Source organism: Conger conger, chromosome 3, assembly GCF_963514075.1.
Source record: "Conger conger chromosome 3, fConCon1.1, whole genome shotgun sequence".
NCBI lineage: Eukaryota > Metazoa > Chordata > Actinopteri > Anguilliformes > Congridae > Conger > Conger conger.
In genome coordinates this window covers 18,252,226-18,275,669 of record NC_083762.1, presented here as the reverse complement: position 1 = coordinate 18,275,669, position 23,444 = coordinate 18,252,226, and the positions used below count along the sequence as shown (strand labels likewise).

General features: G+C 43.2%; 2 protein-coding genes across 3 annotated transcripts; both read right to left on the bottom strand.

Moving 5' to 3' along the window:
• Positions 1-131: 131 nt before the first annotated feature.
• Positions 132-14,368, bottom strand: LOC133123733 (serrate RNA effector molecule homolog). 2 transcript variants are annotated; one of them, XM_061234233.1, is made up of 20 exons: positions 14,342-14,368; positions 12,983-13,111; positions 12,564-12,692; positions 12,285-12,446; positions 11,550-11,738; positions 9,900-10,069; positions 9,302-9,489; positions 8,834-8,947; positions 8,161-8,326; positions 6,255-6,403; positions 5,171-5,232; positions 4,381-4,459; positions 3,203-3,394; positions 2,671-2,841; positions 2,345-2,498; positions 1,954-2,147; positions 1,713-1,869; positions 1,339-1,431; positions 653-749; positions 132-397 (listed from the first exon to the last, which is right to left on the bottom strand). In XM_061234233.1, exons 2-20 carry the CDS (start codon positions 13,099-13,101, stop codon positions 322-324), a joined length of 2,661 nt encoding a protein of 886 aa, XP_061090217.1. In that variant the 5' UTR covers positions 13,102-13,111; positions 14,342-14,368; the 3' UTR covers positions 132-321. The 2 variants fall into 2 exon arrangements, with proteins under 2 accessions (XP_061090217.1, XP_061090218.1); XM_061234234.1 differs by lacking the exon at positions 14,342-14,368 and adding an exon at positions 13,908-14,098.
• A 1,606-nt stretch (positions 14,369-15,974) lies between these two features.
• zgc:85858 (uncharacterized protein LOC405879 homolog) lies at positions 15,975-21,248 on the bottom strand. Its single transcript, XM_061235778.1, has 3 exons — positions 21,010-21,248; positions 19,841-19,916; positions 15,975-17,517 (listed from the first exon to the last, which is right to left on the bottom strand). The coding sequence occupies exons 1-3, from the start codon at positions 21,091-21,093 to the stop codon at positions 17,477-17,479; spliced, it is 201 nt and encodes a 66-aa protein (XP_061091762.1). The 5' UTR covers positions 21,094-21,248; the 3' UTR covers positions 15,975-17,476.
• Between the last annotated feature and the right edge of the window lie 2,196 nt (positions 21,249-23,444).

Genomic DNA, 23,444 nt, shown 5'->3' with positions numbered 1-23,444 from the left:
AAGTGGGAAAAAGAAGAGAGAAATGCATAAAGGCAAATGGTGGTCTTAAGGTATAAAATAAAAATAAAACTAGACAGGGAAAGAATTATATGTAGTTTTCATTTTCATGTAATAACCACAATACCCAAAAATGAGATACTTTAGATTTATTTATACTGGTGGGGGGGTCAATCTCACAGTACAAAACTGGTTATTACACCGTGCCATCTGAACACTAAAAGCAGGCCTTCTCTACCAAGACCCTGTTATTACTCAGTTGGACAGTGAGAAAAGGGGTGCAATACACAAATTACAGTAAGAAAATGAAAAGTATAAAAGTCATTAAAAGAAGTCGACGTCCTCTGGGGCATCCAGGTCACGGTATTCAATTATGTTACGAGGATCACCACGGAACATTCTAGAGAAGAAAAAAAAGAAAAAAAAAGAAAAAAAGAAAAGAAAAAAAAAAAGACACGGGGAGAGAGGATTTTTTCCATTATTTCTATTGCCTTGATTGCTCACGGTCAAGAAATTCATCAAAGGATCCACATACGCTCTCATGCACACAGCAGCCTGGCACTAGTCTAAGCATTTTGTTGCACACACTGCACCCTATTAAGGCTTCCATGCAGTCAGGAGAGACAGGCGAGCAGAGGGCCGTCGCTGAGTTCACCTGTTTCGGGGTTTTCCAGGGTAGCCTCCATGACCTCGGAAATTGTCATAATTACCCCTGCCCCCTCCAAACTGGTTGGGAGGGTAGGGAGGGCCTCCTGGTGGTTAGAAGGGGAATGGGAATAGAACATCAGCCTAGGGGCTAAATTTTTGCTTAGCAACACAACAGAACCTGCATGCGTGTCCTGTCACGCCACCAGTTAAAAAATGGAGAATCAGTAATATAGTGGTGATGAAACAATGGTGGATGAGTCTTGTGGGGGTTTCATGTGTGTAAATATTGCAAATAAAATGATTACAATATTAATATTTTTAAGATAATGCATTGCAGTTCAATGAAATGACAGCCTATTCAATTCATTCTTATTTGTATGGCACTTTTCATAGCATACAGTCATAGACACTTTACAATCAGAAATATCAGCCCTAAGCCCCCAAATAGCATGAGGTAAACGACTCCCTCAGTGGCGAGAAAACTCCCAGATGGGAAGAAATGTAGAGGAACCCGGCTATAAGGCGATGCCTATCCTCCCCTGGCCTACAGGTTAAGATAACAGTTCAGGTATGACACCACCAGGCACTCTGTGGAAAGCACACAGCACACAGCACACAGCACACAGCACACAGCACACAGCACACAGCACACAGCACACAGCACACAGCACACAGCACACAGCACACACTTACCGCCAAAGCCCATGATGGGGGGACGGGGCTGCCCAAATCCCAGGAGTCCCTGCGGTGACTGATGAGGGTAGGGCAGTCCAGGGGCATGCACACCTTGAGGGAAAACTTGGGGTGTTAATGTAGGATTATCATCACAATAGATCACAACAGATGCACACTATCCCGGGAATGTTGGGAAAGTGGGCTTTCCAAGGCTTAAGCTTCTAGTAAAAACTGCTAGGTCTGCTGCTAGGACAGCCTGGAACTGATGCTTGACTATTCTTAATTGCATAAACACATTTTTTGTAAGTAATCTAGGGTTTGGCAACTCGTCAAAACTAGCCAAGCACGTTCTGGATTAGGGTTAGGCGTTTCCGAAGCTGGCCATGACTCACCCGGTCCAGGAGTGGGGGGAGGCGGGGCCTTGGGTTCTGGGAGGGAAGGCCTCTTGGCATCCACAAGGAAATTATTGAAGAAAACCACTTCCTTCTTCACCTCGTCTATCTTGTCCCCATGCTTGTTCAAGATGTGTTTACGCACAAACTCAGGACCCTGCAGGGAAGTGGGAAGACTTTGTAATGAAAACTTGATATTTAAAACAATGCAGGGTTATAGCAGACTTGGAGTAAGGCCTACCTTGAATTTCTTGCCACTCAGAGGACAAAGCCACTTGTCCTTGCCAAGCTCCTGAGTGTTGGCAGATAGAAACTTCTCCACTTCCTGGTCGGGGTGCTTTCGGCCCATCTTATTGGCCTCTTCCTCAGACAGACTTTCCTTCACGCTCAACAGCGAACTCAGCTTCTCTTCAAACGTCTTCTGCCACTCTGCGACTGAATGAAGCATGGGGGTGAGGTTTACTCGGTCACGAGGAAGTAAGTGACAAATGTGTCCTTTAGCGCAGTAACAATGCGGCTTAATATGGCAAGTAATCCCTCGAAACAAGAAGAAACAATCAGCATACCATTGCTTTAAACAGTGTGTATTTGGTATGCGCGGGTGTGCTGTGGGTTGTGGCGGTTCTGCTCACCCTCTCCATGGGTGATGCGGTTGGGGGGGACGGGCCCGCGAACGTGGATGATGCCACAGCGGTTGGGCATCTCGTCCTCGTTAGGGTATTCGCAGGAGTTGTAGTAATCGATGGAATGGACCAGCCGCAAGTACAGCAGCAAGCGGTCTAGGACCTGGAGAGAGGGAGAAAAAGGGATACATCTTATCAAAAGTCAGTTTCTGTGTTGCGCTACACGTGATTGGTTCTTCACCAATCAATGTAGTGATGCAGCGGGCAACTGATAAGATGCCTGACTTTTCCCCAATTTTCACTAGTATCTACATGTTTCTCACAACCGCACAGACCTTGATCAGCTTGTCGTCCCTCTCCACGGTGATCTCGGTGGGGTTGCCCTCCTTGCTGCCCTCCTCAGGATCAGCCCCGCTCGCACTGCCCAGGAGCTCCTCCTCCTCAGCACTGACCTCCTCAATCAGGTAATCTGTGATGTTCTTCAGAATGGGGTTCTGAGCTGGGAGCTAACGGCCAAGACAGGACATCACCATTACATGCTAGACCTGTGATGGGAGACTCAGACTGCTAGTGGTAGGTCAAATTGTACTGAAGCAAGTTAGAATGGCTTCATTGCCCCCCCTTGTGGCAGACATATATTACAACAATGTGAAGGACGAACAAACAAAATAAACCATCCATATTCCTCCACCCGGATTTCAGCAGGTGGGGACAACCAGTTACGGATAATAGCTCTTAGCAACACTTAGAAACGGCAGTTCCAAAGAGAGAGAGATGGAGAGAGAGAGGCAGAGGGAGAGTTTTACAGAAAAGCGGGCTTGAAGGCACTAAACCGGAGAGCTCATAAGGGGAGGCCGGAGTGCGCACCTCTGACGCGGGGGCCTCGGCCCTGGGCCTCTGGCCCCACAGCCTCTCCCGCTCGTCCAGGGCGTGGATCAGCTTGGCCGCCAGCTTGATGTCGTTCCGCAGCACCTGCTTGTGCTGGGTGATCCCGTTCACGTTGCGCACCCTGCGCACCAGGTCGCGGTTCACCCCGGGGGCCAGCTCACAGTCCCGCAGCTGAGCAGAGCGGACGCAGCGAAAACGCAGTCAGATCAACGCACAGACACTTCAACGGCGACTGATCTTCCCTTCTTCAAATGCTGGTTTAAGGGGAGACTTGCTCTGAAATTCGGCTTTTTAAAACGGAATATTGCAGAGAAGGGGGTAGAGAGCGAACATAGCTGCATCCAAACACCTGTCCCCTCCCCTCCCTCCCTCATTACAGGGCGCTCCAGCTGACCAGGTGAACAGTGAGAGTGAGAGTACAGGAGATTCTCTCTGGCACACACTTGCTCTGGCTGTCCAATTTCTCAGAGGATAATTTATATACAAGCACAAAACATTTCAAGACAGTCCAAATATAAACAAATTCAGCCAGCTAAATATATTTTTAGCCTTACTTAATTCCTCGTAAGGAAATAAGCCGTGTAACGTTGTTAAAGTATAAAAACAGGAAAGTAGCTAGGTAGTCATTACAGTGAGTCTGATGCTCAAGTTCTCATACTCCTTGTAATCATCATATTGCAAATGTGATTTAACGGTAATTATGCATTAGCAACAACTTAAGCAGATACATCATCGCCAATAAAAGTGTCCTCCTTTTTTCAGTGCAACACTGAACATCTCAGTGTACAGAAATAAACCTAGCAAACATCGTATGGTGTCTGCCTAGTCTTTGGATAAAGGACAATTATTTTCCCAGCACTGCTTTGTTGAGGTTGAGACAGCAAACAAAAGTACATTACGCAATCCAAGTGCCAGGCATACTCTTAAATGGGCGTTTAGTTCAGCAACTGATTGTTTGAGTCAGGATCTCAGATTTCAGTTAAACACAATCCGAAAATTAGAGCGGTATAGAAAAAAAAAAAAAAAAAGGCAAGCGCTCAATGATTGCCCAACAAGAACATTCTTATGCAAATAACCATCCCTCTGCGCTCAGAAAACTGTGTGAGAAGAGCTAGACTACATGGCATCACGCGGGAGCACGTGAATGAAGCACGTACACGAATGTTCTGGAGATTCCAGCAGGTCTCCTTGATGTTGACACTCCGATCGAACGTCACCCAGCAACGGCGGAAGAACCTGACAGACGAGAGAAACGGCATCACTACTCATGCGTTTGGCAGAGTAAACATTCATTCATTTACCGATCATTGAAAAAGGCTCACTGACATGTTGACTTATCCTCTGCCTGTGTTTATAATCCTTAAATTGGAGTTTCAAAAGTGCCAAAACATTGTATAGCTATACATTCCAATGTCAGCACGTTCAGAGGGAAGGGGTGGGATAAACAGTGTTGTGGTTTGAGCATGTTTGTTGCTGCAATTCCTCTCTTGACCGTTAGAAGTCCAAACTTACCTACTGTACCTTTAAGTGTTACTATTAAAGATTAGAATGCAGCATGGTGAGCCAATCCCTCTCACCCCAGCCCCAGACCCACACATCATTTCATAGCTTTTCAGAAATATACAAACCGGGATGCAAACATCCAAATACTTGTTGGGGAACAGGGACCGTTGGGGCATGGACACCCAAAATAAGAGATTGAAAATTACATTTTTTTTTTTTTATCACAGAAAAAAAAAAAAAAAAAAAAAGGTTTAAACAGACCATAACACAAAAACAAGACCATAATGCAAAAAACAAGACCAGAAAGAAAAACAAGACAAAGCTTGACGAAGATCCCAGGAGGACTGAAACATACAATACGGTACAATCAATACAGAAAGAACTAAATCATTCAAAGCTACCTTAAAGGTGTCACCAGGGACAAAACCAAATTTAGGGCCTTACCTGCGCTCTGGCTGGGGGTCGGACAGCGCCACACGCATGAACCCCGCATACCTCCGGCATAGCTGGGGAGGAAACAGAGCCGTGTCAAGGCTGTTTCAGGGTGCTTGTTCCTGCAATTCCTCTCTTGGCCGTTAGGAGTCCGAAATTACCTATTGTACCATTCTGGACTATCAAGTTTTGGACTACCTAGCGGCTTGAAAAACTCCCTCTGGTGTCGATCCCAGGGTTTGACAAGAACTGTTCTAACAAACTCAATTACAAATGGGAGGTATGCTGTAATAATTGGCCAGGTTATCCAAACAAAGAAGGCTCTGTCGACTGTGGGGAGGGATGGCAAGTACAGGCGAGTGAACCTTTGATAAAACCAGTGACGCTAATTATTTTAAACCATCTTTAGGCCCACCACCTAATAACAAACCGAGTGAGGATGTGGGATAGTTTGTCCTCCCGATCAAATCAGATTTTCAGATGCATGTTCCCAGGCACAAGCCTGCTAGCTAGCTAGAACTAACAAAAGTCAAAATCAGATTGTACCGGACATTTCTAGACGAATTGGACGTAGTGGATGTTTTAAAGGCCAAGTGATCGTGCATGAGGTGAATAAACTATTTTCAACTGAATGGAGTAAAAATCTCCGCAATTAGACAACATTGAACTCTGCCAGTAAACCACAATATTAGCCTCAGAAAATATTTTCCAGTAAACATATTTTATTTCCTTTTCCAAATCTGACATGCCCAAATAGAAAAGCAGCTTTTAAGATTTTCATTTTGGCAGTTGAGTGACCAGAGAAACTAAACTCCCATAGCTAGCATCACTAAACGGGTTTTTATGAATAAAAAAAACAAAACAAAACAATGGAATAGACACATTGGACAAACTCACATTTTCCCATCAGTTGGCGGGGTCCGCATGAGCAAATTCAATGAATATAACTAAACCGAGTTAAGCGTGTGTGCAACTCGTGATAATAGGCACGTTTCTGACGCAAGTCCAGTAGAATTCAACAGAACGCACTGGGAAACTGGAACTTAAGCTTGAGCACTTAAGCTGCTCAAGTGTGCATCGGGAAGAAAACACTCACAGCGACGATCTCAGCCTTGGAGATGTTGGGTGCGATGCTCCTCATGAATAGGGAGCAGGTCCTGTGCAGCGGGCGGGGTCGAGGAGGGAGCTCCTTTTTCTCCTCCCTCTGCCTCCCTTTCTCCTCCTCTTTACGCTCCTTAACATCCGCTGCACCATTGCAAAAGGAGCACATGGATAATGAACAAATAACTTTAACACTTAAGTCTGTACAACCCACTAATACCACTTGCTGATCCACTATCACCGAAAACATCACCCCTCCCTTTTGTCTGAATCACACTAGACACGTCTGCAGCTTTTGACACCATAGACCACCAGCCCCTACTTTCCACCCAAACTACACATTGGGATCTTAGGTGCAGCTCTACAGGGGACCAAAACCCTCCATCCCTGGATGGTCCTTTAGGGTTTCCAGGGGCGGTGACCTACCTCGTACCCATGACCTACTACAGGTGTTCCCCAAGGTCTCACACTGGGGCCTGCCCTCTTCTTTCTTTCAATTCAACCTCGTGGGGCTGTCCTCAGTCCCCAAGTTTGCATACTGCTTCTATGCTGATGACACCGCTTTTCTTCTCCTTAGCTCCTTCCACCAGAAGTCTGATTAGCACTTCAGGTTACCTCAACACCATCTCACGCCATATTGCAGACGTCACATTAAGCTGAACCAAGCTAAAGGCCCACTAATAATCACTGAGCATAAAGTTGGCCAAACACACCAAGAATTAGCATTGTAAATAAAGGTAAATCGCACACACCAACCAATCTTCTCCATTTTTGTCATTTGGCAGATGCTTTTAATCCAAAGCGACTTACAAGTGCATAGGCTCTTCCACAAGTCAAAGCATCACATCCATAACTAGGAAAATACACATGGAATGCTGTTCTAAACATAGTTGTCATCATGAGTGCAATGTTTTTTTTTTGGGTTAGACAAGGAGGATAGGGATATCAGAAAGGGGAGGCGGGGGAAATCAGGAGGGAGGACTAAGGTAGAGTTTGAAAAGGTGTGTTTTAAGTCGAAACAGGGGGAGGGATTCTGCTGTCCTGACAGTGGTAGGCAAGTCATTCCACCACTGAGGAAGCAGAACGGAAAACAGGCGTGAACATGCAGCTCGACCGCCAGGTGCACGTAGAGAGGGAACCATAAGGCGACCAGAGCTGGCAGACTGGAGTGATCTAGCTGGGGAGTAGGGAGTGATCAAGGATTGTATGAAAGGTGGGGCAATCCCCTTAGCAGCCTGAAATGCCAACACTAGGGCCTTGAAACGGATGCGTGCGGCAATAGGAAGCCAGTGGAGGCCAATGAGAAGCGGGGTGCCTTGAGCCGACCTGGGCTGACTGGTGATCAGGCGGGCTGCAGCATTCTGGACCAGCTGGAGGGGCTTGATGGCACACGCTGGGAGACCGGCTAGGAGGGAGTTGCAGTAATCCAGGCGGGAAATGACGAGCGCCTGGACTAGGAGCTGGGTGGCGTTCTCCATCAGGAGATGACGGATACGGCGTATATTATACAGAAAGAACCTGCAGGTTCTGGCAGTGGAGGATACTTGTGGAGCCAGGGTGAGGCAGTTATCAAGAGTCACCCCAAGATTCCTTGCCGTACGGGAGGAGGAAACTACAAAGTCCTCAACAGTCAGTGAGAGGTCGATTGATGGAGGACTTAGCAGAGATGTAGAGAAGCTCAGTTTTGGCAAGGTTGAGCTTCAGGTGGTGGGAAGTCATCCACGCAGAGATATCAGCCAAGCAGGCAGAGATCTGTGTGGTGACTTGGGTGTCGGGGGGGAAGGAAATAAAGAGTTGGGCGTCATCAGCGTAAGAATGATAAGAAAAGCCATGGGAAGAGATAACAGAACCAAGAGACATGGTGTATATTCAATTTTCTTTGACCTTAATCTACCACTTACCCTCGCCCTCCTCCTCTTCCTCCTCCTCCTTATCCTCCTCTTCCTCCCGGTCAGCGGGTTTGTCGGAGGAGTGGGAGTGGGAGTCAGAGTCCGACTCGCTGTCGTCCGAGGCGCTGACTTCGTCCTCGCTGTCTCCGCTGTGCTTCCTCTTTCTCTTCTTGTTCAGCTGGGGGGGAAAGGAGAGGACTTAATACTTACTCTCCCCGCAGCAAGCGAGAAAAAACATCAGGACATTAGACAAAGCTGTGAAAGCCACGTTGGATCAGATGAAAGGGGAATGGCTTTTTGTGAACTGTGAAACTGAAAAGCGAGAAACACAAATTCTGTCAGCCTTTAATAGATATGCATCCAGACTCATCGAAACTTCCACCTGTGCACAGTTCCATGTTCTACGGTTCAAATGGCTAAATCATTGACTTGCATGTCATGAGTGCAAACTGAGCATCTGTTGTTAAATATGGGGTTTTTCCCTTGGCGCCCATGCAAATAGGATAATGCGGTCTGAGATTTTTATAAATCCTAGCCGTTGCAAAACGGGCAAGATACCTAACGGATGAAGGAAACTGATGTTTCTCTGCAGTGTTGGAAACCAATCCCAAGATGGGTAGGCAAGGATGCCAACTGACGCATGGTAGTTCAGAGGTATTGCATATTGAGCAAAAAGAGGACACACCTTCTTAGGCTCCGACTCCTCTTTCTGAGGAACCTTCTCCTCCCCTTCCTCTCCTCCACTGACAGCTGGCACTCCATTTTGCTTTTCCTCCACTTTACCAACTCCAATTTCCACCTATGAGAAGAAAAAAAAAAAAGGGAGGGGGACAAACTGAAGGAGTGGGTTGGGCTACCTCAGAGAATGTTATTAGAATAGAATATGAACTATTTTTAATCTGGAGTTATATATATATTATATACACAATATATCGACAGGCCCTCATCTTACCAGTCACTGTATTCAACAATTTTAATTGTTAATTTTAATCACTCAACTACATTACATATTACTACACGTATATGCAATGATAATCTTTGCGCATTAAAACTTTGCTACTGTGTGCATCAGGGTTCTGTACATAATATTTAAATTATGTGCAAAATTTGGGGGCAGATTTAGGGGGCCTGAAAGCTGGCAGATTTAGGGCACCTTCTTTTCGGTGTCTTCTTTGTCTGCTGGCGGTTTGCGCTCAGCCTCCCCACCCCTCGGCTCGTCCCTCTTGCCGGGGTCAGGCAACGCCCCTGCAACTGCCGCCCTCTCCTTCTCTTCCTCCTCCTCGTTCGGCTGCTCCAGGATACGCAGGTCGTGGTCTGTCCCGCCCTCCATCTTTATGACCGCTGTAGAGGATGCGTGGGTTTACAGACAGTAGTGCTGCAGTCCTAGGCCAGCATGGGGGAGTGGTGCTGGAACAGCCTGGACCTCCAGCCTCGGACCACTCTCAATAGTGCAATAATATTGCACCGATTCACTGAACTGTCCTAAATGTCCAGGTTTCCACTATTACACAATAAAATGTACAGCATGAGTAGAATTTGAACTGAAGGCAGAGGCAAAATTAGGTCACAGAACAAGCCCAACTTTCATTTAATAAAATTATAAAAATAATTTCTATTTGACAAAATCTACTAGACCCAAATCATATTCATAAAATAATAATAACAGTTTAATGTCCAGGACCAATCTTAAAAGACAAGCAGGTGAGCATACCACCTCTGACAGACTTACCAGACTGAGCTACTGAACCTACCTGCATCAAGGACCTTTATGATGGCTGGGGCACGCTCGATATCCAGCGAGATACTGTCAAACCAGTTATTTTCCATCAGATACATGTACACATTCAACCGGTTCTGCAGTGCAGCGTGGGCCTCTGCTTTCCTTTGTCCAGACTCATCCGGATGGTATTTGGATCGGAACCTGATGAATGGAGAGAGGCACATAGAACAAAAACAGCAAGTGAACGCGAATATTCCATACAACGTACTTCTGTCTAATATGAATTGTCAGTTACAACTTTTGTTTATCTATATTCTCTCTCCTAAACTGTATAGCTTTAACGATCGCTTATTTTAGAACAGAGGGCCCTCTAATACAGGCTTTTATTCTGTGTGCAGGGGGATAACTATATAATGTTTGGAAAAGACAGGCATCCATGAAAAATATGCAATTACAATCAAGGGAAGACGAAGGTTCGTCATAATGAAACAAGTAAATTAAACTGGAACAAACAATGAAAAATTCTGCATTTTTTGGACATTTTACCTTTTCTTCTCTCACTTTACCAAAATACAAACACAATGAGAAGGTTTCTTCTGTCAGAAAGTGTTCCACTTCACCCCAATTGTGTTTTTTGTGTGCAAGTACAAGGTTTCTGAGAGGGAGGTTGGGTTTGGAAATTGATTTTATACGGCGAACATAAAAATGCGAAAATAAAAAAACAGCACTCTGAAAAACGTTATTCTCCACCCGCGCAGGTAACTTGTGTCTGTCTATCTAGGACCCTGGTACTGTGTCTCTAAAGCGACTGCATTGTGCGCAGTACAAGCCCTGACTAGCTAACATCGTGACTTGCAAGACGTTCCACTCTGTCACATCTTCCAACAACCTTTTTTGGGTGTGGGGGGGGGGGGGGGGGAGGAAAGGAGGGAAGAATGGTTGGTTCTGTTAATTGGGAAAAAGAAAAATGCATTCACAATCACAAATTACGACACTCGTAGTCAGTGGGACAGAGTTTGAGAACTGAAATTTGCTCAAGCAACCTTTGGGCCTGTGTGTTTGGCTTCACCGGTACACTATCCCTAAAATGGCAAACAAAAGAGAATTTCATATAGCCTTGCCAATTCGACACCAAAGATGGAGGACTTAAGGTACTGTACCCACAGGTGTGGATTAATCCTGAGCAGTCATCCCGCCCAACTGTGAATTAAATGCAGATCCCAATTACACAAGTGGCCTATTTTTACGAGTGTCCAAGAAAGAACAGAAATGATTCCCTGTAATCGCCACGCAGAACCTCATTACAACTCCTCAGCCTTTTGCAGTCTTAGGCCTTGAAGCCAATAAACGACAAGTCAGAATTCTCCATCCTGTTGCAGAAATGAACAATCCTCTTCATTCCTGACTAGGAGCTGTTCACACAAACCGCAGAATGAGTATGCCCGATAAAAATATCAAAAATTACATTTTACCACTTGGGCACTTACTCTGTGTAAATCAAATAGAAGAGTAACAAATAAGCAAGCAAAAGGACAGTCCATCACTTCAGTGCACCTTAAACCCAATCAGTTTTGACAATTATGCTAATTCTTCCACAACTACTTCTGCCCCAACACCATCTAACCCCACACAAAACAGATCTGGGGGAGCTCGTATGCTTGAGTCGGGGGCGTTGTCGTACCACTCCTCGTCCTTGTGGGCCAGGAAGAAGTCCTGCATCTGTTGCCTGCGGAAGTCAATCTTGTAGTCATTGTAGCGCTTCACCGCCTCCGTCTCTTCCACAGAGTCATCCAGGGACAGCAGGAACTCTTTGAAGCTCTTCATCACTGGGCCAGGGGGGCCCATGTCCATCTCGTGGATATTGCCCAACCTGAGGAGCAGGATAGATGGTTTAAGGCGCAAAGGGTTACTGAAGACTACACAAGGTACCAGTAGATTAGTCGATCATTAAAAAGGTGAGGGCTAAATGAACTTGAGTTTCGGTAAGTTGATGAATTGCCACTTCCTATGACAGGTTCTCACGTCACACCCTTTGCGCCGGCCTAAATTAAACAACCCTCACTGAACACACAGCACACTCACTTTCTGAACATGAGGCTTGAACAACAGTGTGAAATAACATCAGACAATGAGAAATGTATGCAAATTATTAACACGTCCGATGGTGTGCCAGCATAGTGCCTGAATGGGTGCAAGTGGGTCCAGAGTGTCTTACAATGCAAGAGGACAAATGTGTGTTCACCAGAGCAATGGGGTAACTGTGCCAGACCTGGCCAACATCCCAGCACCAGCAAGTGAACCACATTTAATGCTTTATCGATTTTGTGTAACTACACTAACCTAAAGCCGTGGTATAAATACACTTTTAATAGAGACAGGTAAACTAGCAGTCCCTGAAAACTACCCCCACCATCACCTGGCCTGGATGGGAATCCCGTGGTGCTGCTGGATGAGATGCATGTCAGGATGTCCCCAGGGCTGAGGGGCAGGCGCAGCTGGAGGGGCATAGCTGGGGCCCCCACCGCCCCCGTACGGCATGTCGTAGCCCCCGTGGTAGGGGTCTACCCTGCGGTCATCCCTGATAGGCCATGAGAAAGGGCAGAGGTGTTCAGGAAGGCAGTGACGGCACGGTTATAGACGGTAAGGCAGAAGTAAAGAGAAGAAATGGCAGGCAGACAGGCGGGCGCACTCTCACCAGTCCCTCCTCATGCGTTTTTGCGGTGGGCTCATGTCGTGCCTAGGGGGAGAGAATCTCTCCCGACGGCCTCTGTCATAATCCCGGTACTCCCCCCGGCTGCGTCGTTCCCGACCTCGGTCCCACTCCCTAGCAGAGGACAGAGTAGAGAAGACATTAGTGTTTGTTTGTTATTTATATATATATATATATATATATATATATATAAAAAAAAAAAACACCTGAAACACATTTTTTCCTATTTTATTTAGTAACAAATCTGCCTATTGCCACTAAAAAAAATGATTTGGTCAGACCAGTGGGATATACATCATACGGCATACATACATCAACTAGATATATTATTGTAATAAAAGCAATAAACCATACATTTAAACGGAACAAACGATACATTTAAAACGGCTATGAATCACACACACCTGTCATTCCATTCATCTCTGCGTCGGTCATCTCTCTCTCTGGAACGGTCGTAGTCACTCCTCTCACGGCGGAACTTGTCTCTCCGACGGCGATCGAATTCATCGTCGCTGTCGCCCATTACGGTTACACTAAGCGGAAAGGCCGGATAAATTAACTTTAACGTAAGGCAACAAATTAAAGACATTAAAAAGTAACGTTATACAAAAAACGCTTAGCTAAATTACGTTCATCTTAAAAGAAACAATATAATGTCTTCGTTGTAGCTAGCTAAGATAACACTCGATTAGATACAGCAGCGTTTAGCAGGAAAACGGCTAAAGTTAGCCAGCTAGCTAAGCGAGCTAAGGTTAGCTAGAATATTTATCACTTACCTACGATATCTCATATGAATATCAAGCGCTCGCTACAATGGTTAACGTACTTAGAACTAACTAGCAATCCCGGTAACGTTTGAGTGTGGAACTCAAAATTTAGAAAACTAGCCGCCATATAATGGAAGTGAGCTCTGCCCATATAAAAGGCTAATAATACAGCTAGCTATCTACCTACCACGTACCGCTAATTAGCCAACGTTAAAATCAATACCGGAAACAACTTGCTAGACTAATTTACTTAAGCAACGACCTCTCCAGTCTCTTAATTCCTAGATAACTCGACATAGAAAATCTAATTTCGCTAGCTAGCTTGCTGGCCTTCTGGCTGGTTACGATAGCTAACGGTAGCTAGCTAGTCAACACGCGTTAGACACTCGGAGATTCTAGCTAGCGTCTGTGGGCCAAGGCCCAAAATCGGCTAATTCAAGAAAGATTGCTAGCTGAACAGTGAGCTTACTTTGCTATGGACTAGTAGTTAAAATCACTTACTAAATAGCTACGTTTTTATGTAGCAAACTATTTAAGAGTATGCATTGTTGCAGTACATTACCTGATATAAAATTCGCGATTAAGCGGGCGAGATTTCTGCAGCTAGCAAACACTGCGCATCTAAACTTTTTAGCAACTCCCGCCACTTCCGTTTTTGCTCGCTGATTCTGTGGTGATTCTATCATATGACGTTCAGGGTCGATTTTGGTTGGTTGTTTACGCAGAACCGTTAGGACATAACTGGGAATGTTCAGTGAGCGAAACTATTCAACTTCCTGGTGTCCTTACTTTCGTTCCCGTACTGAAGCCTGGAAGGCAGCAGTTTGTAGAACTAGAAAACTAATCACGACGGGTTTATCAAACTAGCTAGCTCAGTAACATGGATACAGATCGATTTCATAAAAATACATTAACGATGCCTGCGGAATCGCATGTACACATAATTTGTTGTTCGCTAAAATAAACTTGCTGCCTTCACTGAGGGAAGTAAAGTACCTTTGGCTACAGATAGTTGGTGATCGCTTTTGTTTGTGGATGGCAACCATTTTACAGAGCATTACCGCCATCTGCTGACGTAGAGCGGATACGATCTAAATCCGAAACTGATTCAGGTGTTTTTAATAGACTACTGTAAGCTACATTTCATGAACGATGTCTAAAACATTGAGTGAATCCTCATAAAACCTTTCTGTCGCTCAAGAATAACTTTCGATACAGGTTGTATTGCCCCCCCCACTACGATATTATTCACACTCCTGTTGGATGTTAGTTCAGATTTATGTAGCTGTAGCTTTGTGTGTCCAAACTTAATCCACTCATTATACACTGTTGTTCTCTCTTTCTACCAGGTGATCTACCTGTTCCCAATTTTTGTTGCACTTTTAACTATCCCATTTCCTTTACCATTGCTTCATTAATATAGACTACTCCAAATAAACCTTTTTATTTCTGCTTTACTGGTATGCTTATATTATTTTGTTTAATTGCTTTATTGGTGGGTCTGTCTACCTCCTCATTACCCTTGATCCCGTTTGTGGACTGGAATCCATTAAGCACTGGACTACAGGACCTAACTGTGAATAAATGTGCCAGAACTGTGGATGTGACTGCACAATCAGTAAGATATGTACAGTAGACTACAATTGCCATATGCCACAGTCTTCTGCTGTTGTTCATTTCAGATTTTGTTGATGGAGGAAGAGGAACTTGTGCTCCACTGTTGTTCATCATATCGATTATTGACAGGAAATGGGGGTGAAGGGGAATGTTCTGCAGTTGTTTGTCATGGGGATTGTTGGTAGTCGCAGAGGTTCACTTCTGACAATAACATGGGCACCAGCAATTGTAACACACCTTCCAGATCTGGCCCCACTGGTCCTTTGATTAAGTTACATATATTTGGTTTTGTATTTTTGTAACCAAAAAAAAACAAGGTGGCAACTTACCCCAAAGTATGAAAACATGCAATTATAGATATGAAGATATGAAGATGCAATTAATCCTAAATATGTGCCAGAGAATTCATGCTTTAATTTGGCCTTTATTCCATGATGAAACATTGTGGCCAAGAAATCAGTGAAGTGTGACAGTATTCGCCGCTCTCCCCGAGGACATGTGGGGATTGGTCTTGTGTTGCCGTAGCCCATCCACTTCAACGTTCAATGTGTTGTGTTTGCAACACTGTAAACTCTAGAGACTGTTGTGCATTAAAATCCCAGGAGATCAGCAGTTTGAGGTACTCAAGCCACCCCATCTGGCACCAACAATCACTCCATGGTCAAAGTCACTTAGATCACATTTTTTCCCCCATTCTGTTGTTTGGTCTGAACAACTGAACCTCTTTTTCATGTTTGCATGTTTTTATGCATTGAGTTGCTTCCATATGATTGGCTGATTAGATATGTGAATTTATCAGCTGGTGTCCTAGTGTACCTAAAAAAGTGGCCACTGAGTGTATACATTAATATTCCTGATATAAATTTTGCACAATCGATACATTTCTAACTTTTATTGAGCTTAATTCCCCAAGCAAGTTGCAGAAATTGTATTTTTAAGCCAACTAAATTAAGGCAACGCAAAGCCAACAATGTAAAATGGTAACACTGCAAACACAAATAACACTGCACACTGTTTTTGAGAAAATATTTATTTGTATAAAACCCTTGCATAGCATCTGTCCAGTGAGAGGCAGTGGTATGGTCACATTATGGCTATTGATGCGGACATGGAATTACAGACTGTTTCAATTAAAAACTGCCATTAAATTTAAGGTAAGTCCGATTGGACTCTTCATAGATCACAAACACAATGGGGGATGTTCAGCCCAGTATTTGAATGAGAACATTCAGTAGTGCATGGAACAGACCAAAACTGATAAGGAGACTAAGGTCTGTGCACCTGGAGCCCACTCTCCTCTGGCCTGTATCAAGGTTACAGGCATGTCTGTGTTTACTGATTGAATCTTTGTTTTCAGTGTATTTTGCTAAACACATCCACACATGGTAACACTTTATTGCATTTTTAGTGACTAACCTTAAAATTGCATTTTACAACAGTCATAAAACAATTGAATTCTCACAAAGGTGGTTTTTATATTTAAAATAAGACAAATACAAGCTCAATATAGGTAGCAATAATCCATAAGTGTACCTTAACTAAAACATACCATAGATCAGCATAATTATAAGCAAATAGAAAGACTGCCATTTAACCTTTTCATTTCTAAAACTTGTGTGTACCAACAAATTGTTCAAAAGACAATCAAAGAACATTTAAAAGAATTTGAGCAATAATACATAATTGGGAAACAAATTACTTGGAGAATTTTATGAAATGCTTTGTGTGTGTGTGTGTTGGGATTGTGGTGGGTCTGAATTGAATTTATAGAGCTAACATAGGTAAATGAATGCTAGGTATAAAATGACAATACACAGACAGCACTTAAAAACAGTACAGATATGATTAATTCAACTTGAAAATCTGCATTTCTGTAACCCTGGAATATGGCTCTCAACCCAATTCCTGGACTTGTACATGCCCCCGCAGGTTTCTAGCAATCATCTAGCAAACTTGTTTCTTTCCCATGTCTTAAATGTGATACTATAAATTCTATAACTAAGTGTGCAGGTCAGCGTGTCTTTCAGATGAAAAATGGAAGCAAAAGACCCAAGGTCCAGAACATTTAATAAAAACCTGAAAGGTGACATTCAGCTACCTTAAAGCAACTCAATAAAAAACCTCAGGTTTCCTGGTTGATCCATCAATCACTCAATGGAACATTTATAAAGACCTTTGAATTCATGTTTCTTCCAACAATAATCTTTAAAAGGTTATACTATAAATAAGATGTCAGATCATCCAAATTAGGAACAAATCTACCTTTTAGAGTTTGAGGGAGTCATGATCTAATTCTATCAACTACAGTAATACCATATTGGTGAGAAAAAAATCTGTCTTTCACAATTTGTAAAACCTAAGATTATTCATAGTAAACTTGAGAGTAAAGGTAAGTAGAGGATAGAATATTAACCGAGCAGGGAGGGGGAGTGTGTGTGGATAGTTCATGGGGTTATCTCCGCCAAAGGGTCAGCTGGTTCTTCATGGCTGGTGGTGACTTGTTACACATGCTCATCACAAGCCCTGCCTGATGCTCTGGATAATCTGGAATATGGCTACAGATGGAAAGAGAAACAAATATTTATGATGCAATTTCTTCAGTCTCCTTTGTCACTTGAGGCACATTTTCAGTCAGACAGGCACTACAAATTAGTGATACACAGACTCCTCCAAACGTATTGGAACAACAAGTCCGATTTCCTTTGTTTTTGCAATAATATATTTGGGGTTGAGATAAAAAGATGAACACAAGACAAGAGTTCAGAATTTTTAAACTACTTAGAACATAGCACCTTTGGTATCAGACCACCCACTTTATAGGTGAGCAAAATTATTGGAAAAGAGAGTTATTGTTTGTTTTGGGGGTTTTCACTTCAATCTTCTCTTCAGGAGGTGAAATGTATGCTCAGTTGTTAGTCTGTTGATTGACTTGGCCAGTCTAAAACCTTCCACTTTCCATTATTTTGGATGCATTTCTCTGTAGGTTGGCACAGAATATTTTTTATAGAAGCAGCCATACAAGCCCAAGCCATGACACTTCCTCCACCACGCTTCACAGATAAATTTGTTTTTGATCATGAGCAGATCCCTTCTTTCTCCACCCTTTGGCCTTTCCATCACTTTGGTAGAGGTTAATCTTGGTCCCATCAGTCCATACAACTTTGTTCCAGAACATTTGTGGCCCATCTCTGTAATTCTTAATCTCACCTTCAGATTCTTGCTACTCTATACTGCTGCTCTTGAAGACTTCTTCGAATGGTTACATTACATTACAGGCACTTAGCAGATGCTCTTATCCAGAGCGGCATACAACAAAGTGTCTGCCCTGTGGAGATTGTTTGTGATGTCACTGACTGATGTTTTGGGGTTTTTCTTCACAGCTCTCACAATGTTTCTGTCATCAACTGCTGTTGTTTTCTTTGGTCGACCTGTTCGATGTCTGTTGTTCAGTACGGCAGTGGTTTCTTTCTTTTTCAGGACATTTCAAGTTGTTGTACAATATATATATGGATTTCCCCTCTTTTCTAAGCCTCACAATGGCTTGCTTTTCTCTCAAAGACAGCTCTCTGGTCTTCAGGTTGGTTTATCTTTTCTAACCAAATGCAGTTTTCACAGGCAAAACCCAAGGCTAAAACCAAGATTCAACATTCAGAACTATTCATTGTTTAGCCAATCAATCTAACAGGACACATCTGGGCAACAAGAAACACCTGTCAGTCACGTTCCAATACTTTTTCTCAGCTAAAAATTGGGTGGTCTGATACAAAAGGTGATACGTTCTAAGTTTTTTCAACAAATCTAAATGAAAATACCAGGAAATAAAAGCTGAAATTCAAATCTGTCATGTCTCCCATGTACTCTTTTGACCTCAAACTCAATTATCTTCAGTGTATAGCAAATACCAAAAGGAATTGACCTTGCTGTTCCAATACTTTTGGAGGGGACTGTACATAAAATACCTAAAGGGAGAGAGAGTACAAAAGCTTATGGTAAGAAAAATGACTAGAATGCTGAGCTTAATGTGCAACTGAGGGCTACAAGCAAATATGTGGAAATAGCAACTCATGTCAATAACTTTATATTTTTGTGCTTGTAAAAAAAAAAAAAGATTATGTTTGAAACTTGCTTTCTTTCAATAGAGAGCCTTGCCTGAGGTCAATGAACCATTTAGAAATGTTTTGATCAGTCGAGCAGTTCAGGGGGTTTTTCTTCACCAAAGAGAGTATTTTCTGGTCATCCACAACCGTGGTCTTCCTCAGTCAACCAGGTCTTTAGAGATAATTGCGTTCACCAGGTGTTTTTTTCTTGTTAATAATAAACCAAACTGATGACATGGGCATGCCCAGGGTTGTTCCTGATTGGCAATTGCAAAGTCTAGAATCAAGACTAGACATCAACAGCTCTCTTCTGCATTCACTAAGGACACAAACGAATACACCTGCCTAACGAAACATATCTGTGAAGCCAATGCAACAAATACAACCTTAAAATGGAGACCATGTACGAAAGGTGCTGCAATGTCTAAATGGTTCATCTGATATGGAATACCCTCAAAGTAAAGCTGACAGTCTGCACTTCAACCTCATCATTATAGTATTTTCCAAAAACTCAAGTGCTAGAGTACAGAAGCAAAATGACAAAGAATGCGTTACTGTCCAACAAATTATGGTGCTCGCTGTAAACGTTTATGACATGGAACAATCTATGAGGTTTCATCACCATACAGATTGCCACCAGGTTATCAGGCTCGCAATCAAGCAGAAATAAACCCAACAATTCATAAATTATATATATTTCAGAAACAAGGTTCCAGGGCCATATACATAAATGGCAGATAAAGCTTGTATGAATTCTACCACGAAACTACCACAAACTCACCTGACCCACACACCACAAAAACAAAGAGTGCCAGAAGCCAGGGCCCCACTGGTGACTTATCCTCATTCACCACCCTCTGAAACAATAGAGTAAGAATGGGTAACACAGGGGAAAGGGGAATGGAGAGGAAATTGCATCAAATACAGCACTTCATATATTGTGAGAAAAAGCCATTTATTTTCAAGCAATTATTCATATATTAAAATTCAAGCCACCTAAACACAGCCAAATACTACGGCACCGGAATCCAAGGGCCGAGACATGGGGCACCTGATGCAAGACCAATGAATGGATTCAGCGGTTTTTGTTATAAGAATGCATACAGCATATAAAAAGGTATATGTTGAAAGACACACAAGCAAGCATCTGCGGCTTCGCATATACTGCAGAACATGACACAATGTAGTGACATGACATCAAATTTGCCGAAGAAATTTTAGAATTAATTGTACAGGAGGAATTAGCCAAAATTGGGTATTTATCAATTGCTGTCACTGATAGTCATCCTAAATTAACATTAAACAATCTTAATACTGCTAAACTGAGAGCTATATATTATGTGGTCGGACAAAACACAATGGTAAACGTTCTAACTTTAAGATGTAACTAATATCAGGGACTAAGTCATACGCTAATTAGCTATGAAAAAGCCAATTCTCTGAGATTTACCACCCATTGTTTATTGTAAAAAAAAAAAAAAAAAAACATGATGATCTATCCCCAAAGAAATCAATCTACAGAGCTATAGTCCAAGACGCGTCAAATTATTTTAAGACGGGAATGTATGAGCTGTCTTGCTAGCTAGCTGTTGTCAACCCATATAATTTGTAGCCAATTTAAAAAAGATCCAGATTACGGCACGTACTAATTTTAAACCGCCAACGTGTGTCTTCGCGCGGACACATTAACATAGAATAAATTAATTTCTAGAATCTGTACGTTACAGTTGCCAGATTAGCTACTTCGTTTAGCCGTGCAACCGTTGCCAAATAGTTCAATAGCACGCAATCCAACTATCAAGATGTAACGCAGAACTCTGGCTAATCTAGCGATCATAATTAGTACAGCTAGCCAACTAGAGCTACTTATCTTTCGCATGCGATAGTGATTTCTGTAACGGGTTACCGTCAGCGAACTAGCTATCTTAGATAATCATTTCTATAAAATACCGTTGTTTTCTGGACATGTCCGCGCTGTGTGATAGTCTTGCTGTGTTTTTCGTTGGCCACTTTCATTCGCTGGATCGCCGACATGATGCAAACTTTAAGCAAAACACAGTTGAAACAAGTATGTACTCGCTATTGCTCCTTGGGATTATATTATGTAGAATATGCATGTAATGTCGCCTTTGTGGTGAATGTTTGTGCAGTAACCTCCGACCCGAGCTATAACAGCTGCAAGTTGCGGAAGAGAGAAAGGCTGGGGGAGAACGTGACCAGAAATTGAGGCTTTTCCTTTGTCATGTGATGGGGGGCTTAGTTGGAGAGCCATGCGTCTGCACCAGACTGCACTCTTTCTATGGCTCCGGACTGCACCAAAAAGACTTGAAAGAATCTTGACTGCGATAAAATGCATTCCTTACACATTGTAGCGACTACATTATACATAATGTATGCATTCCACGTCTTAAACTTTGTTTCAGTATGTGGCATCTGGCTCGATTTGCCCATTTCTGGAGACTTTTTCATGCAGATACTTAGTTCTTAAACACGTCACATATCATGTGACCTTGACTCAACCGCCATGTTGGAGGACAACCCGACTGGTACAACTGCGTGTTTTCCCCCAAAAAATATTTTATTTACATCTCAGCCTAACAACTCGGACAGACAGAATCCATGCAGCCATGAGAAAGGCAAGAAAACAATCCTCAGAGTCCTGCCTGTGATCATGGAATCACAGCTGTTGATAGGTGACAGTAAGTAGTAAGTTTATTCCCCAATAATACACTATGTCTGCAGGTATTTTCAACTATTGTTCCAAGACAATAGTGAAATGGTTGGTATTTATATAGGGCCTTTATCCAAATTCACCCATTCATACACACACACACACACACACACCTACGGTGATTGGCTGTCATGCAAGGTGTCGAGGACCCAGCCCTAGGCCCCCCTGATGAGAGATTGACAGGGATGGGTTAAGAAGGAATGCATTGTTAACCCCTCGCACACGCCATTGAGGTGGTAGCAAGAACGCCCGTAAGAGGAAAAATAAGTGGTTCAGAGATAATGAGCAGCCCTACTTGTCAGAAGAGGAGTCTGAAGTTGGGGGACTTAGATTTAGAGTACTAAGGAGCAAGGATAAAGTTCTGACTGAGGCCATGCATAGAATGAGTTCCAGCATAACCTTGGAGGAGTTAAATGATGAATTACACTCAGCTATTAGCTGGATTTCTTTTGTAGATCCCTTGAGGCGCCACAAAAAGGGGCACCTGAAGAGTGTATTGAGATGGTGGCAGGCACTAACTTCTGGCTTGCATGAGGTCAAGGTGTGGAGGAAGTCAAGGAGAGACTATGAAATTGAAACAGATGGTGGAAACTCCCAACCGGAGGGGCACATGAGATAAAGTATTGGGGAAATTTATTTTGAGGTATGAGAAAATGACAGTAGGACAAACAGAAGTGATGAATATGGTCAGTAAAAAGTTGCATAAGTGATAAATGTCTTCCCACTCGATATATTGGGGACATTTCTTATCAAAAAAGGTACACTCTTATACGGAAAAAGGATATATAAGGAATACGCTTTTAGACCTTAGGAGAGCATCTTAGAATTTTGCTTCAGAAGATATCTATGGGCTGTTGAAGAGAGACCAACGCAGGACAGCTGTAGTCAAGCTGGAGTGGCGCGCTCCCTCTGCGCGCCACTCCAGGATATGGATATGGAGAGAGGAGTGACGTACGCGGTGCGGACTCAGCCCAAGAGTTGTGGCAGCGGGACTGATGTCGAAGAGGTGTTCATGCACATCCCTCATCATACAGAAAAGCTGGTGAAAGAGTTAAAGGGCTTTTACGACATGCTTGGAGCCGTGAACTACACCTGGAGGCCAACAGACGGGACGCGGGGTTCCTCCACGCGACAGAACACCTTCCTGCTGGACCCACGCAAGAACCTGAAGCCTCCCCCCCCTAACCTCAGTGTCAGTGAGGAGTGGCATATGCTGCGACTGCACTGCAAAACCCCCGACGTGTTCGAAGACATACCAGTGCATATCCCATACAACAGGCAGGAGAAGTACGAAGTGCAAAGTCACGTCTTTCGAAAGTCTGGGTCCTGATCCTGCCCCAGATTCCCAAACCAATGCAGCTGTTCAAAGAGCTCATCAACAGCAAGGAGGAGGGATCAAATCCCACAGAAAACGAGATGGCTATATTTAGGGCATGGGTGGTAATTATAATCTATATTACTTGTAAAAGTAGGAAAAGTAGTACATAGAAGCTCAACGTTATGTTTCCTTTCATTTTTATGTCTTTTATTTTTTTGTAAGATACTATATACGATATAAATAAGTAGTAGACTTTAGGGGTGTTCGTACCCATTGTATTAATGGAAGTTCAGTAGCTTTTATCTCCGTGAAGGGGGAGCCATATGATAAGGTAAA